This window comes from Nothoprocta perdicaria, unplaced genomic scaffold, assembly GCF_003342845.1.
Source record: "Nothoprocta perdicaria isolate Ctin4 unplaced genomic scaffold, notPer1 scaffold_12, whole genome shotgun sequence".
NCBI classification, from domain to species: domain Eukaryota; kingdom Metazoa; phylum Chordata; class Aves; order Tinamiformes; family Tinamidae; genus Nothoprocta; species Nothoprocta perdicaria.
The window spans coordinates 8,568,308-8,583,593 of NW_020454316.1; the positions used below are offsets into that span (position 1 = coordinate 8,568,308).

At 51.6% G+C, this 15,286-nt stretch overlaps 1 protein-coding gene across 1 annotated transcript; it reads right to left on the bottom strand.

Annotated features, from left to right (window-relative positions):
* Nucleotides 1-11,168: 11,168 nt before the first annotated feature.
* On the bottom strand, nucleotides 11,169-14,568 carry LOC112960004 (galanin receptor type 2-like). The gene is made up of 2 exons (XM_026054172.1): nucleotides 14,063-14,568; nucleotides 11,169-11,940 (listed from the first exon to the last, which is right to left on the bottom strand). The coding sequence occupies exons 1-2, from the start codon at nucleotides 14,434-14,436 to the stop codon at nucleotides 11,202-11,204; spliced, it is 1,113 nt and encodes a 370-aa protein (XP_025909957.1). The 5' UTR covers nucleotides 14,437-14,568; the 3' UTR covers nucleotides 11,169-11,201.
* Between the last annotated feature and the right edge of the window lie 718 nt (nucleotides 14,569-15,286).

A 15,286-nucleotide genomic window follows, 5' to 3' on the forward strand; every position in this document is an offset into this window, starting at 1 on the left:
TTTGTGTGTGTGCTGAGGCCAGGCTACTTGGCTACTGCCACTGCCAGGAATTGCTTGGTGTGGTTCCTAACACTCCTGGCCCCATCCTGTCTTCCATCTATGATGAAAACATTCATTTACACTCAGAGGGCAATTGCAAGGGCAGGGGCTGCTGCAAGGAAGGGTATGTATCAGGGTTCCCGTTCCCAAGCAAGTCCCTGGCTGTGTTTCTGAGTGCCTTCTGCTAGAACCAAGGATCTTGGGGTAGGAATGGGTTTTTCTTGTCTGTACGTGTCCTAGCCCAAAGAGGACGCAGAATATCACCCTGAAGCAGGGGCTGCACCAGTTTGCACGTGGCTGTACCTGGGGCTGCAAGGAGGCTGAGTGAGGAGGCAATGCTGTCACAGAACACTCATGAGAAGGTGCCAAGCCAAGTTTGAAATTCAGACCAGAGACTTCCCTGAAGCCATAAAAATATCCTTGTAAAGGATATTCCTTGTAAAGATCTTGTGCAAGTTACTGATGAGTACAGTAGTCCCAAGGGGATGCCGCTCACAGACAGGGGATCTAATACCGAGAGACACTTTTCATTTTTTTGCACAAAATAGAAAGGAAAAAAAGAAAAGCAAAGGTGACTTGCTAGGACAAGCTTTTCAGGTAGAGTAGGGATGGGGCTAGACAAGTGTCATGAGTCAAAGATGTGGATTTAGGTCTAAATTCAGCAGTCCTGGCATCCTGTGAGGACTTGAAGATTTGACTCCAGTTCACAAGAGCTGGGGGTGCCTGACGTAACTCGGCTTAACAGAGTCCAAGAGGCTTTCATGGGGTCAGAGCCTGGGTTGGGGCTCAGAGCATCCCTCCCAGCAGCCCCTGGAGGTGCCAGCAGGATGATGCTTCCCTGCCTGGAGGTGACATGTGCCAGTCTGTAAGAAAAGGGACACACTGGGTCTATCTGTCTGTACAGAGCAGTGTGGACAGTCCCCCTGCCTGGGCAGCGTCTGCTCCCTGCTCACTGAAAGCCCTGCTTCTTGCGAGGTGGGGCAGGGTTAGTCTCATACACCCCAGGCATGATAATGTGCCTTGGACGTTGATATGAGACCAGGTGAGCTGATGTGACAGCTGGTTTCTGCCCTGTGAGGTCGCAGCTGAGCAGTGTGTCATGCCTATCTGTTATCATCGTCCCCATGAGCAGGAGGGAGGAGAGGGCACAGATGTCTAGGCACAGATGCCCTACAGAGAACCTCCGGCTTCTGAAGGTGACTTGGCAGCGCAAGGTATTGGCAGCTCAAGGTATCTTCCAGGTCTCAAGGTATTTGCTGTAGCAGAGCTATTCCTTTTAGCATCCCCTGCCTTCAGAGCCCCAGGTCTCATTCCCAGGGTGAAGTGAGGGACAGGTATACCTTGATGCACTGCTTATTTCTAGGGGGTCCTCCCTGTGGACTCCTTGTAGTGGTCAATGGATGGAGGCATCATGGTAGGGCTGTGGATGAAGATGTGAGTCTCTGGGAACTAGAGCTGGGAAGGGGCCAGTACATGGTCCTCTTAGGGAGCGTTGGCAGCAGTCCTGTGCACCTGGTGCCCTGTAGAAACGGGAGGGAGGGAGGTGTGTACATTGGTTTTGCTCCCCTAAAAGAATGATCCTGACGCTCTACAGAAATCGGTAGGAGCTTAAGCTGAGTAGCACTGAGCCCAGTGCTGGGCTGCATCCTCATCCTCCTGCATCCATGTATGAGCACCCGAGGAGCCACGGACGAATACTCCTTCCCCTCCACCATGGCCTGGGGTGAGGTAGAATTGCTTGTCCTGATTGTTCTGAACCGTAGGAYGCACAATGTGTCCCTGCTTCTATCTCCTAAATGTAATTAGAGCCAAATTCCAGCACTGTCAGAAGTGAAGTGTCTTCAGAGCCAGCTGAGGCGTATAAATGCTCTGTAATTCACCTGGAAGATAACCCTGTGTGCTGATTCACTGCCCACTGACAGGGACACATTTATATCTTCTTATTAGGCTGCTCTTTGAAAGAGACAGGATGAGGGGCAGCAGGAGGCAATATTATAAATAAGTATTGCCTGGATAAATTAATCTGCTGGAGGGCTGAGTGGCTTGACAGGCAGACAGTGAGTTAGATGGGGAGGTTGAAAGTTTGAATGGGTGAAAGGCAAATTGATGTAGTTATTAGCTGAATGGCTAGATAGGTGTAAATGGACATAAGCATAGACTAGGTTAAACAACTAGTAAAAATGTAAATCTTGTGACTCGCATTCACCTGAATGATGAAATGATTTGTGGTTCAAGAGGAAGTGCGAGTGCAAAACACTGGACCAGAATCACTGTGCTCCATGGCTTTTGGACCCCCAGGTCACTCAGCATCTTGCTGCATCTCCCTGTGGTGAGAATAAGAAAGCTCATGATCCCACTGTGGACCTCTGCAGCATGAGAGGAGCAGTGGGGCTTGGGGGAGAGCCACGCTACACACACAGTCCTGCTGGCTTGGTATGATGTGACTGGCTACGGTGGGATCCTGCAGAGCTCAGGCACAGCCTTAGAGGCACTGCCACCCTGCGCGGTTCCTCCTGCTCCTCTCCTGACCAGGGCTGCCCGGGAGGACAGCGCTCATCCTGCTCTCCCCTTGCTGCCTTCCAGCTTCTTCCCCATTAAATCTTGGGAATGGGGCTTCCTCTCACTGGGCACCCCCAGGGGAGGGGGCCGTTCTTTCAGCAGCTTTGATTGTTATGGGTAATGAAATATAAGACAAGGGAGAGCAATTTCCCGTTCCTTAATTAGCTCCCCAGGCTCTGTGTACTTTATAATGCTGTGGGCGATGCATCCCAGCTTATTGGCGTGACGAGCTCCACGCTGCATACAGAGACTTGGGGCTCTGATCCCACACAGGGAGTCAGGCCTCAAGTGAAGGGGACCGGGAGGGAATGCAGGGAGCTGGTGGCTTGGGGGAGGCCTAAGCGTGGTGAGAGTGTCCAGCGGAGTCGCAGCCAGGAGGGCTGCCTGGCTGTGAGAGTGTTTCTGGGGCCGAGCTCCGGAGACGCCGGGTGGTCCGAGAAGCAGGTCCTGCTCTTCTGCGGGCTGCACTGCATCAGCTCCTGCAGAGCCCCTCACGGGGCTGCCCTGGAGCTTTTCTCCTAGAAAGCCTTTGCCCTGAGCGCAAACATTTCCTGCCAGGGCAGAAGCTCTGCTGCCAATTTGCAGCCAGTAATTATGGCTGGGGTCCTGCCTAGCTAAAAGAGATGCACGTGCAGCTCTAGTCTAAGCCTGTGCAACCTCCCCTTCCAGATGGGTCTGAGACCCCAGGTCGGAAATAGGCCTCTTGGTCTAGCCCAGAGGGGATGTTCAGCCAGCCTGAAGTGCCGCTCCTGGCCTAGCAAGCCCGCTGTTGATGAAGGCTCTCGCCTCGCTAGCAGGACTCGTTCAGCAATGACTGTGTCTAGCTACCATTTTCGTCACAGTCATTTTAACAGGATTTTAACCCTCTTTACTGTGCATTATTCTGATTTTGTATTGTTCTGGTGCGCTAATGAAGCATTCAGGGCTGGCCTGGTAGACAGTGCCAATCAAGTGATGTTACAGAAAATAGCTCTCATCAAACTCACTTGATCCTTTTCAATGCAACTGGATGTTTGATGCAAGAAGACATCTGTAAAAGCTCTATCCTGCCATAATGTGACGTATTAATTAATGAGCTCTACTCAGCTTTCCCATTACTTTCCGGAGTTGGCATCAGACTGACAGGCCTGCACTATCCTGTTTCCTTTTGCAAATCTCTATGCCAGTCCTGTGAGAATTCCAAGAACTTGGAGCTTTAGTGGAAGCCAGTGTTAGCTATTCCAAGAGAGCCTTGAAAACTCCTGTGTAGGATTGCTGGGTCTGCTGATTTACAATGGTCTGTTTCTGGGGTTTCTATGTATTGCCATCATTCGTTACTGCTGGGGAGCATTTCAGTACTCTGTGACTTGAACACATTACTGCTTGTGCTTGTCAGGGAGGAACAAAAGTGTTCATTAACTCTTCTGTCCTGTCTGCACTTGTATTGCAGCTCCCTGAGCTCCTTCTGTTGGTTGTAAAAATCTCCTTTCTTCCCTTACCAGTAGTTTTCTACACTTCTTAGCTTGTAAATTATGTTCATTGCCTTTACTTTTTCCTTTTGTTATTTATTGTGTATTGGCTGGGGAGAGGATCTTTCTTAACGGCTTTCATTTTCTCTTCTGTGCTTGACTTATTTTTATATGTCTAACTACATTTAATTTCTTTTTCTGCTCTATTGTAAAAAACATTCTCAGCTCACAAGTCCATCAACCAGAGAGGAATGTTAATGTGTCAAGCTGAAGTGTGAAATATAATTTATTCATTATTCGTACTGCATCCAGTCCTTCAAGTTCGGAAGCTGTCTTTGCTGGCTCTTGCAAAGTCCAGGGACCTTTGGCTTCTGTCAAGAAGCACATGCTAGTGTCACCTTTTAGCGTGGAAATTTCCTGTGATGCAGCAGCTGTCTTGTGTGTTGGCAAGACGGGAGAGATTCCTAGTTGCATTTATTAGAAAGTGCTCAAGACTGTTCACTCTGCTTTAAATTAGTCTGAGGAAGACTTTTCAGAAGACATGGTTCTCCCAGAAAAGACCTTCCCAAGCCAGCAGAGATGAGATTTTGGAGAGCTGCTGCATCACTCTTGTCCTTTCCTGAGATAAGGGCTTGCCCTGAGAGCTGCTCTTGGGTGTTTTCAGCGTTCGGTGATGGGACTGGGCGATGACCAGATGCTGAGCAATCTCATTTCAGTCTTTTCTTGCAGAAGCCATATGTGTTGGTTTGCTTTTCCCGAAGGAGGGTGACACACCAGTACTGGTGTCCACCTCACCCTAGATTCCTGTGGGACTCTCACAAGCACCAGCTGCCAGGCCTGAGTGCGGTGATGGGCTGTGGTTGCTCTGGCCATCCTCACCTGGGCCTCCACACAGGCCCAGCACCCAGGGTGTCTTTTTAACCCCAACCTGGGCACTCAAATCTGGTCTAAGGTGTGTTGTGGACATGCTAGTGCCCAGCCCATGCTGATGGACTGGTTTTCGAGGTGGACTCTAGGTCTGTGTTGTAGGTAGTTTGTCTCTAGCCCTATGTGCGTGTATAAGGGAAAGTCTCTTGCTAGAGAAACAAGGAAAACCAGCTGCAAGCTCTGTAATGACCTGGAGGAGCTGAGGTGATGCTGCATGGGCCCCGCTGGAAGGACTTGGACCTGTGCTGTGCGGTGTCCCGGAGGACAGGCCTGTCCTGCTTTGGATGTTCAGGTGTTCAGAAGAGGCTGCTCAGGAGAGCACTGTACCCGCTCTGCGCTGGGGCTCGGTTGAATTTAAGCAAAGCCTGACTAAGTCCTGAACTCAGCCCCGGTCTCCTTGCTGGTGACGTTTGTCTCAGTGTCCTGCCCAAGAGCCTCCTGCGGAGGCTGTGAGGAACCTCCTGAGTGAGATGAGTGACCTGAGCCCGTGTGGCCCAGGATGGAGAGAGCCCGGGCCAGCGAAGCCCTCTGTGCCCATCTGCTGCCCAGGAAGCAGCCCGGGGCCACCTCGGCTCAAGGAGAGCTCTGTGCTGCTCCAGATAAACTGGAAATCTCTGGAGGGCTGATGAGGTATCTGTGGGCATTTCCCAGGGATAAGGGAGATGTGCAGATGTGGCATCTGGGAGACAGCAGCCCCCGACAGGCTTTTCTGGGCTCATCTGTGAACGCACTGGGTCAAGCACTTGCAGTAGGAGCGTGGAGCAGGACTCAGCTTCTGCCTATTTCAGCTGGGGCTACAAAGTTTGGGTTCCTTTGGGCAGGAACACCACAGGTGGCTGTTTTAGGCAGGAAGCTGTGCAGGGCACGAACCTAGGACTTCTGTGTCTAGCAAAAGCCAGCAGGAAGCATTTCCACTGCCTCTACTGGAGGCAGGCAGTGTTAATGGTCTTATATTTTGCATCAAAAAGCTGTGTATTTTGTAATTCTCAAATTTTGCAGTTTGTAGAGAAGTCAGAGCACTGACAGGCAGCAATGAGATGCTGTGGGAGAGTCTTCAGCCTGCTCTGCTCTGGCGTCTGTGTGTTTGCATTCCTATGCCACATGTTAGTCTCAGATCTGCCGCTCTCATCAGTGAGGTCGCTCCATCGTTTTCAAGTGTCTTCCATTTCTGGTTTTTGGACAAGACAAATCGATGAGAAAATGTGGCTTGAGTACAGGATTAAGTAATTTTATTAAAGAAGAATACACCCTAATGGAAGGTATTTCTCATGTGTCAGAGCTCTTGGCATAAATTGATTGTAATGCATCGGTCTGCGAGAAGGCACTAAACAATTTGCATTTAAATGTGTCTTCCTCTGTGCAGAAAAATGGAAACTATGTCATGGACTTCACCCAGAACCTTTTATCAATACAGTAGTGCAAACTGATCCGAACCTTCAGGCAGCCACAGCCCAGAAAAAAAAATGGTTGCGAGGCTGGGAAGATCAAGGGGGCTGTTTAGATTTGGACTTGCAGGGATAACTGTGTCTGCAGGTCCCAGGATGAGCAGTGAGTTTAACCGATACTGCTTTCCAAGAGGTGGCATATCCCACATTAGCGTGTGCCTACCGTGGTGAGGAAGAGTGTGGGGGGTTGATGGTCTTCATCCTTTACAGATATCAGCTCCTTTTGTGCAGAACGCCAGGCAGTGGCAGAAGAAAGGGAAAGGATGGGACCTAGCGCTCACAAGCTTCTCTTGAGGTTACTGGAGACCAAGTTAAAGCAGTGACAAGATTTTGGCAAGCTGTGGAGCAAGCCAGCACGTAGGACACGCTGCATGCAAGCAAATGGCATAGCCCACCAGCAGTGCAGGAGCTGGTGCTCCTGCACCAGCTGAATGGGGAACCTGCAGGAAAGGTGACTGTGAGTGGGGCTCTGCCAAGCAAGATGCACCGGGGACAAGGGTTGTAATTCCAGCTCTGGTAGGAGTCTGCAGTTCTCCCAGAGTATTTTACTTCTCTACTTTCCTCTGCTGAGGAGAATATTAGCTCTTATCCACTTTCAAATCACTGCTACCTCACTGCCCATGGGACAGTAATTCTTGTAATTCCTGCATCCATCCTTCCATGCATCCATCCATCCAAGAGGGAATCTACTCTCTCTTGAAGGGATTTTGCATCTGGTCTGGTATTATGCTCCTCGGTCTTGGTTCATGACTTGATAAAGTAGGGGAACAGTTTGATTATTTTTACTGACTCTCCCTAGCTAGGTAGGAAGAAAAGATATGACTTTAGCACAGCGCWGTATGGCAGTTTCGAGAGCCCTGAAGCTAAACCCAATATATCCACTGAATACAGTTTTGTAAAGAAATTGCATGTCTAGCCAGAGATGTCAAACAGAATAACAACCTGCTATCCCACCAGCCCAGCATCTTTTCCTGTTGACTGGTGCCTTATTCATCCAACTGCAATTATTGCCCTCTGAAAGCTGAATGGTCTTGGTCAGCAGGGAGTGAGGGACTTGGTGTAAGAGCAGATGGAGACATTTATTTCTGCCTGGATTAGTACTCTGAAGGCATCTGGAGGCGCAGTGACTCCAAAGCACAGACTAGGTTATATTAATGCCAGTTCGTGCCGCAGGCTCCCTGATTGTGACATTTGTGCAGCTCTTATGCTTGGAGGATGGAGAAGCAGGCATGGGAGAGGRGAGCTCCCATGAATGCATCCCAGCCCTGCAGAAGACATTCTCCATGCTCTGTGGAGATGTCTCCCTGCTTGTGTGTCTCTGGATCCCAGCTGGATTCGCTYAGGTTTGCATCTCTTCCTTTACTCCAACACTTTTGCCTTTATCAAGGGTTCCTGCACAAGGACTTGCCACTCAGCTAAATAATGGCTGGTGTCTATGCCAATAGGCTTGAATTAGTGTTGGTTTCAGCCTGATGTTAGGAGAGAGGTGTATAATTAAGGTTATTACAAGCAATTCAGTACCAGGCAGGGAGAGCAACTGATCTTTCATATGAGAAAACAACCCCAATGTGTTAGTCAGTCTGTTGAAACCGTTAAAATGCAGAGCAGAAGTGGAGATATCCAGACAGCCCACAGGTACCTGTGATGCTAGAGGGCAGCCATGTCCCAAAAAGAAACACCAGGAGACCCTGCTGAGCAGACTGTGTGCCCAGGACAACSAAAACGTGCTCCCTGCCTTTGGTGTGGGTGCTTTTCTGGTATGTCCAGCCATGGCCAAGCACTGGGCCAGGGCTCTGGATCTCACCATGTGTGAGCAGAAGAGGCTGCCTTGGCAGGAGCTCTGCTTGCACCGTCTCTGCTTGCTGCCTGCTCCCAACTCTCTACCTGCCTGCCGAGGCTTTGACTCCGTGTCCTGGCTCTCCCACCCTGCCTGTCTTCCCCAAATTCAGCTCAGTTGGATGTCTGTGCCCACTGCTGTGCCCTCCACTGTGCGCTGGGCCTGGGTTCAAAGCCTTCCTCCAAGCCCCCTGTGCCCCGTGTGCTCATCTGCTACAGCTTGAAGGAGGCCACTGGTGTGAAGCCTGTGCCTGCTCCTTCCTGCCTGATCCTGCATAGCCTGGATGAGCGTGAGCGAGTTCCTTCCACTGCCCTCACAGAGCAGGGTAACTCCTGGCTCGTTGCTGAAGCCAGGCATGAAGTAGGTGCTGTGCTCMTCTATCTGTATTCACCTGACTCACCGCATGTCCAGACATTACTGCTSTACGTGCTATTGCATGGAGATTAATTTCTGCTGGCCAGCAGAATAGATGCAGGTGACAAAGAAAGCCAAGATGTAGGTATCTGTAAGGCCCAGGTTACTAGGTGGTTGGAAAGAACCCTGATGGGGAGATGGACGATTGGCTGACGTTTGTCCTTTACCATCATTCAGCAGAAAGTCTGAGGCTCCCAATGACTGGCCGAAGGTTGCTGAGATAGCCTGTCATGGACACAACATGAACAGTCTGTGGAGGTTGTTTGTTCTAGTGTGTATATAAGCAACCACGCTGCTTCAATAAAGGTCTTTGACTGCTCAGCCAGTGAAGATAGCTCCATAGTCTGACTCCATTTGCCAGCCTGGGCAAGGCTGCCCATGCGGCTGTGCCCCGCTTGCCCATCCTGCCCRTGCTCTTCCTTCAGCTCCCTGCTCGAGCTCTGTTTTTCACAAATGATCTATGTAGCGAGATACTCGGGGTGACGCATGCAATGAGAAAAAAAAAGTTCATTTCTTCTTTCTAGGTCAGCACCTGATTTGGCTGTAATTGGTGTGCCGATAGCTAAGTGCCCCCCTCAGCAGCCTGATAATTACAGGGCTCGCTGCTGTTGTTCTGCGAGCAGGCACTGAATTAGTGCTGCGCGAGGAGCACGGGGGCTGGCACAGCTGCCATGCGGGTCCTGCTGGTGGGGGGTTCATGCACTGCCCCTCTTTGGCTCTGCTGGGCCGCGGCTCCCACCCATGGGTGCTTTCCCTGYCTCCAGTGTGTCCTGATAGTGCCACAAACCGTGGGCGCAGGCTTGCTCAGTGCTCTGCTCTGAGGGGATTCGGTCCTGGGGCTGCAAGCCCAGGTCTCTGGTCCTTGAGATAAAGGAGATAAAGGYTGTGACCAGATGTGTGGTGTGTGAGTGGTGTCAGGGACACTCAGAGGCACCGTCTGACCACAGTGTCCAGCGCTGTGCTCAAATCCTGCTGGGACTCTGTGCTTGCACCTATTGAATGTCTTGAATCTGCTCTTCAAGAAGATATGTCAACCCCGAGAGCATCCYTCAGGTTATTCCCCTAGCTCTTCTGAGGTCAAAAGAGGCTCTCTACAAAGTACAGCTACGTCTGTGTTTTTGTCTTTGTTTTATGGATAGATAACTTCAATGAATTTGCCTTAATAGACGCTCCAATGATACACAGTGATAGCCCCTGAGTGATTACTGATATTCTGATGTGTTATAAGTATTTCTGGAGCACAGGGAGCTGTTTGTTATTAGTCAGTCTGGCAGAGGTGATCGAGGATTTCTTCCCTGGTAGGAACCAAGCAAAACTGGAGTTTGTTTATGGCACTGGGCATTAGGTGAATTTACTACAGCAAATCCTAAAAGCTGCATATCAAGACAGTTTGAAAGAGTTTGGAATTTTGATCTCTAATGCAATAATTCCCTAACAACTCTAATGAAAGGGAATAAATCACTGTGCATCCTCTGGTTGCACGTTTTGCCTTACCAGAGAGGCCTTAAAAGGCTGCCCTGATGTGGAGAAGCAGGAAAGAATAGATGAATAATAAATTGTTCGTGGCTTCTTAGTCAAATGGAGTGACTTTCTTCATCGGAAGTTATTTAGCAAGGGCAGAAATGTACCCCCTTACATCTATCAATCTCAAGAAGTGACAAGAAGGTCCCTTGCTTCGCCTTGCCTGAGGCTTGCAAAGGGATCTAGTGATCATGTCAGTCATTGAATGTGGCCATTGAAAGGGAGAGGTGACACCAGACACATTTGCCTCTGGAGACTTGGCTCCTTGCTGATTTWCATGATGCTCCCCTGATCACATCAGCAAGGAAAAAGACCTCATTGAGGTATGGGCAGCCCATCCACCACCCCTGATAATCACTGTAGGCCCCACTATTACATGGGTTAAGGAAGTATGTTTATTTGCTCTGGGTTAGAGACAGCTCTTTAGTATGTACAGCACCATCCCACACATGCAGATAGCCCATAGGCCATCCCACAGTCCAAGGGAGGAGGACCTGGCTCCTGGGACAGTGCAGCCTGTGCCAAAGCCACCACTGCAACCATGTGCAGGTTGTGCCAACCACTTCAGCACCACCTTCACCCATCGGGCCTGCGCTGCCTGCATCCTTTGCCACCCCTGCTGTGGGGCTCAGGCTGGTGAACTGGGGCACTGGGAGGTACTGTGTGAAACAAAAACAACATGTCCAGAGTGATGGGTCCTAGCAGGGACAATGAACAAAAGAGTTGGAGGGATGGAAGCCAAGACAGGAGCTAAGCCAGCGCGGTCCCAAGAAGCTTTAGTCCTTGAAGTTCAGGTGGGCTGAGAATCGGGAGCAAGAATGGAATCTGGAATCTGGCTCCATCCCCACCCTTACATGCAACATGTTTTGGGGAGGCAATTTAGGAGAATGACTGGTCTGTGGAATAAGAAGAAATAGCAAGGCCAGGAGGAGGATATAGCAAGGCTTGTCTTTCGCGGCATCTTCTTACCCAGTGTGAGGCTGGTGACACAGGTAGTGTGGAGCAGGACTACTAAGAAACGTGGAGGGGCTTGGAGGAGCTGGAGGACGCTGCCAGGGAGGCTGGGTTCAGCTCGCATTCGTTGTTCTCCTCATGCATCTGGGACACTTCAGTGGAGCCTGCCTCGAAGCAAGGCACAATGCGAGCAGCGTGCACCACATGGACCTTGTTGCGGGGTTTCTTCCTCAGGAGGCAGCTGAAGACTTTTTTGAAGCCCTTGCGGAAGTGCTTGGAGACCAGAGCATAAACAATGGGGTTTAAACAGGAGTTGGCATAGGCCATGCAGTGGGAAAGCAGTCGGAAGGCATAGGTGGCCTGGTTGAAAGGGAAGTCTCCATAGAGATAGCGAAGGATGACCACGTGGTAGGGCAGCCAGCACAGGCAGAAAAGGATGGTTACAATGATGATCATCTTGGTTACCTTCCTCTTGGCCTTCTTGGACTCTGACATGTCCTCCAGAGGGTTCACTGATGTCCACAGGTACTTGATGGTCCTGGTGTAGGAGAGGCTGATGACCATTACCGGGATGACATAGCCAAAGACGAACGTGCTAGTGTCCATGACCTTGCGTCTCCATTCCTCCCAGCCAGGCACGCAGATGTAGCTGGACTCCCACTCAATCAGATCGTAATAGCTTAGGTAGGGCCCAGCAAAGACCACCGAGAGGCCCCAGATCACAACCATGGCTGCCACTGCGTTGTAGGGGGTCCGCAGCTCCCGGGAGCGCAACGGATAGCGGATGGCCAGGTACCTGGAGGAGACATCAAAGCAACCAGCACTGAGGTTGCAGCCAGGCTCTCTCTGCCCACTCAGACACTGCTCTGGGACACGAGAGTTTCTTTCTTTCTCAGAACGGTCCCTGAGCAATGGCCCTCCATGTTATCTTGCACCCTCTTGGAGAAGCTCTCCAGGGTAAACCAGGACAGGGTGGCTCCTGGCACTAAGCTCTTAGTCAGAGAGCTGGGTCTGTGGGGGTCACGCACATCACTGTCACTTGAGCTACAGCCCCACTTACCCAGCAGAAAAGGGTCTGAACGGAGATTTCAAAGCCAGGAGGAGTCTCAGTGGGTGACGGACACAGTGCAGACCCCTGCCCTCGGAAGGCAGTTCACCAGCCCTCCATGGGTTTCAGATCAGGCATGGGGAAGATGAGCTCATGGGGGCTGGGGTAGTGGCAGCCCCAACTCGGGCACAAAACAGGTCAGGTTTGGTAAGGCAGACCTCGCCTCCTGGTTTCAAGACCAGCCCATAGCAGCCTGCCTGCTCCCCTCCAGCAGAGGTGGTCAGAAACGGGCAGCTCTGCCCCCCACCTCCAGGCAGCACCGCGGGGCAAGGCTCCCACAGCTGCTCTTGTGTTCCGCTCCGTCACACACGTCAGGCAGGAGGGGACAAGCGGCAGAGGGGAAACCTTGTGTTTGCCTTGACAGTCCTGCAGGAGCTGCGGGTGGATGACAGCAAGGAGAGGTGGTTTGGTGCGGGTGGGCAGGGCAGGAAGAGGAGCTGTGAGCACAGGCAGGAGGGCGTCTCTGCCGCAGCCACAGCCGGCCAGCAGCCACAGAATGACCCGGGTTTCATGCACTGTGAGGCCTGCAGAGCAGGGGGATAAGACAGGCTGTTGATGTAAAGGGTCATGTGTGTGACAAAAATCCGCTGTTTGCCTTTTGTCTTGAAAGCTGCCTATGGTTCCGTGAGATGCAYTTGATGTTGTGCTGAAATGCAGCCACCCCTGGGGTGCAGCCCTGGCTCTGCAGCCTTGGGAGCAGGCACAGCAAGCAACATAGTCCAGGACATGTTCCCATGGACAGTAGGGAAGGCCGGACATTTGTCCCCATGCAGAGCTCTCCCTTGTCCTGCGCTGTTCCTGCAGGAGCAGGATAGTTAATGTGTTACTGTTATGTGAACGTAGAACAAGACAGAGCCCTCAGGAATGATTTGGATGGCACTGATCATGCCTTGTGACCAGGGTGGACCATATGATCTCCTAAGACTCTGCCTCTGTGAATCTGGAGGCYAAATTCTTGGCTATGAGTCTGCCTGAACCCAGTTTTGGGGACAGCGTGTAATGTACGTGAAAGCATGTGCTAGTCAAGTCTGAGCCTGAAGCAGGATTACAGTGTAGACAGGGTTTAATTCTGCTAGGAAAGGGTGGCTGGCCCAAACCTTTCAGAAATGAGTTTCCCTGCTGCACATTCCAGTGACTGGAGTCGGGGTCATTGCTTGTATTGCAGCAGGGCTCAAGTCAACCCCCACAACCACACGGAAGCTGCTCTGGGAGATGCCASGCGCTGCTCAGCCTGTGGCATGGACACTGTTCTGCACAGAGTGTAGGAGAGCTGGGGCCTGGATAGGGATGTCTGGAGGACAGATTTTGTGCTACGTCAGCTGGCCAGAGAAACCAGAACTTTACTGCAGGACTGAAATTTGAGTATCTGTCTTATAGTACTATGTTTGCCATGCTGCCATCACGTGATGATTCTCTACAAGGCTGGCTTGAGGATAACTGTTATTCTCTCTGTGCCATCTCTAACACAGAGTTAGGCAACTCTTCCAGTGGGAGTCTGTGATCCATTGAGGACCTCAAGGCAGGTCTGAAGCACTCTTACCACCAGGCAAGTCTTCCTGGGGAAGGTGCAGGCAGGATCAGCACAAGCTTTGCGCTCAGGGGAGCTGGAAGTGCTGCTCTGTGSTTGTTAGAGGGAGACACAACTAGTCCTTGAACTGCCCTTGGCCTGGACTGCACCATTGGGGCTTGAACCACCTAATKGTGATGGACCACCCTCCCGCCATGCTCTCCCTCCAACCAGGTCCTCAGACTAAACACCTGGGGAATCATTCCCTCCACCACCAACCTCAAGGTCTCTTTAGAGGCTTACCTGTCTACGGAGACGGCAGCCAATGTGAAGCTGCTGGCATACATGGTGAGGTAGATGAAGAAGTGGACGGCCTTGCAKATGAAGGAGCCAAAGACCCAGCCCTCAAGGGAGTAGATGGTGGCCTGGAAGGGCACGCAGAAGACAATGAAGAAGAAGTCAGCCAGGCTGAGGTTGAGGATGAAGAGGTTGGTTGTGTTGTGGCCCATTTGCCCATTGCGCAGCAGCACCGCCAGCACCAGGCTATTGCCCACCGTGCCCAAGAGGAATATGAGGGAGAAGACCACAGGGACGATGACACTGGCAGGGTTGAACTGGTAACTGTTGGAAGAATTCCAGTATCCAGCCAAGCTGGCAAAGTCCTCGTGCTCTGTCATTCTGCGCTGTGGCCACAATGAGGTGTTGGAGCCTGGAGTGATACAGGCCAAGATGTGAGAGTCTGGAGAATAACTGCTCGGCCTGTTAGCCCAGCTGATGTGCTCGTGGCCGACTGCAGACAGCAAGAGCCCAGCTCTCAGCTCTGAGACCCATGTGCTTCTCAGCAAGTTCCTTCCAAGGCTGCTGGCCTGCAAGACCCATAGGGTAGGGTTAGCTTAGGGGTTAGAGATCTCCTGCTCCCCTCCTCTGGCTGTAGAATGATTGTGCAAGCCAAGCTTGGCTGCTTCTTGGATGGGCTATGCTAGAAGTTGAAGTTTGGGGAGAAGAGAGGCTGGTGTCTGTCTCTGTGGAGGAAGCAGAGTCCTCCTCTGTGGGTATGGAGCCAGGATCTCACAGCTGGTCCAGCTGATGGAGAATGAGTACAGCACGCTAGGTGCAGGACTGGAAATGCCTCTGGCAATAGCAGCTGCTGCACAACTCCATGTGGTACCAACTCTGGGACATCCCAAGGAGGGCAGCTCTGATGGGACAGTCCCTGCTTTGCGTTCAGAGTAATGATGAGGGAGATACATCCTGCCTCTCTGCTTTACTTCAGAAACCTGTTCTACATTTCTACAGGCAAAGGGAACCCTCTCTGTTTGGAGGACTTGGGAGCAGGGASTCTGGGCTCGTCCTGCTGGTGCCACTGCTGTGCCCAGCACAGGGTGCCTCAGTTTCCCCACTCACACAGCAGAGCTACTAACACGAGGCCACGTTTGTTCTGCCGTTGGGCAAGGCAGAGCCCCCTTTGCTGGCGAGGGCCCCAGTGACAGCACCCAGCACCCTGACAGCCCAGAGCCCCTCGGGCGG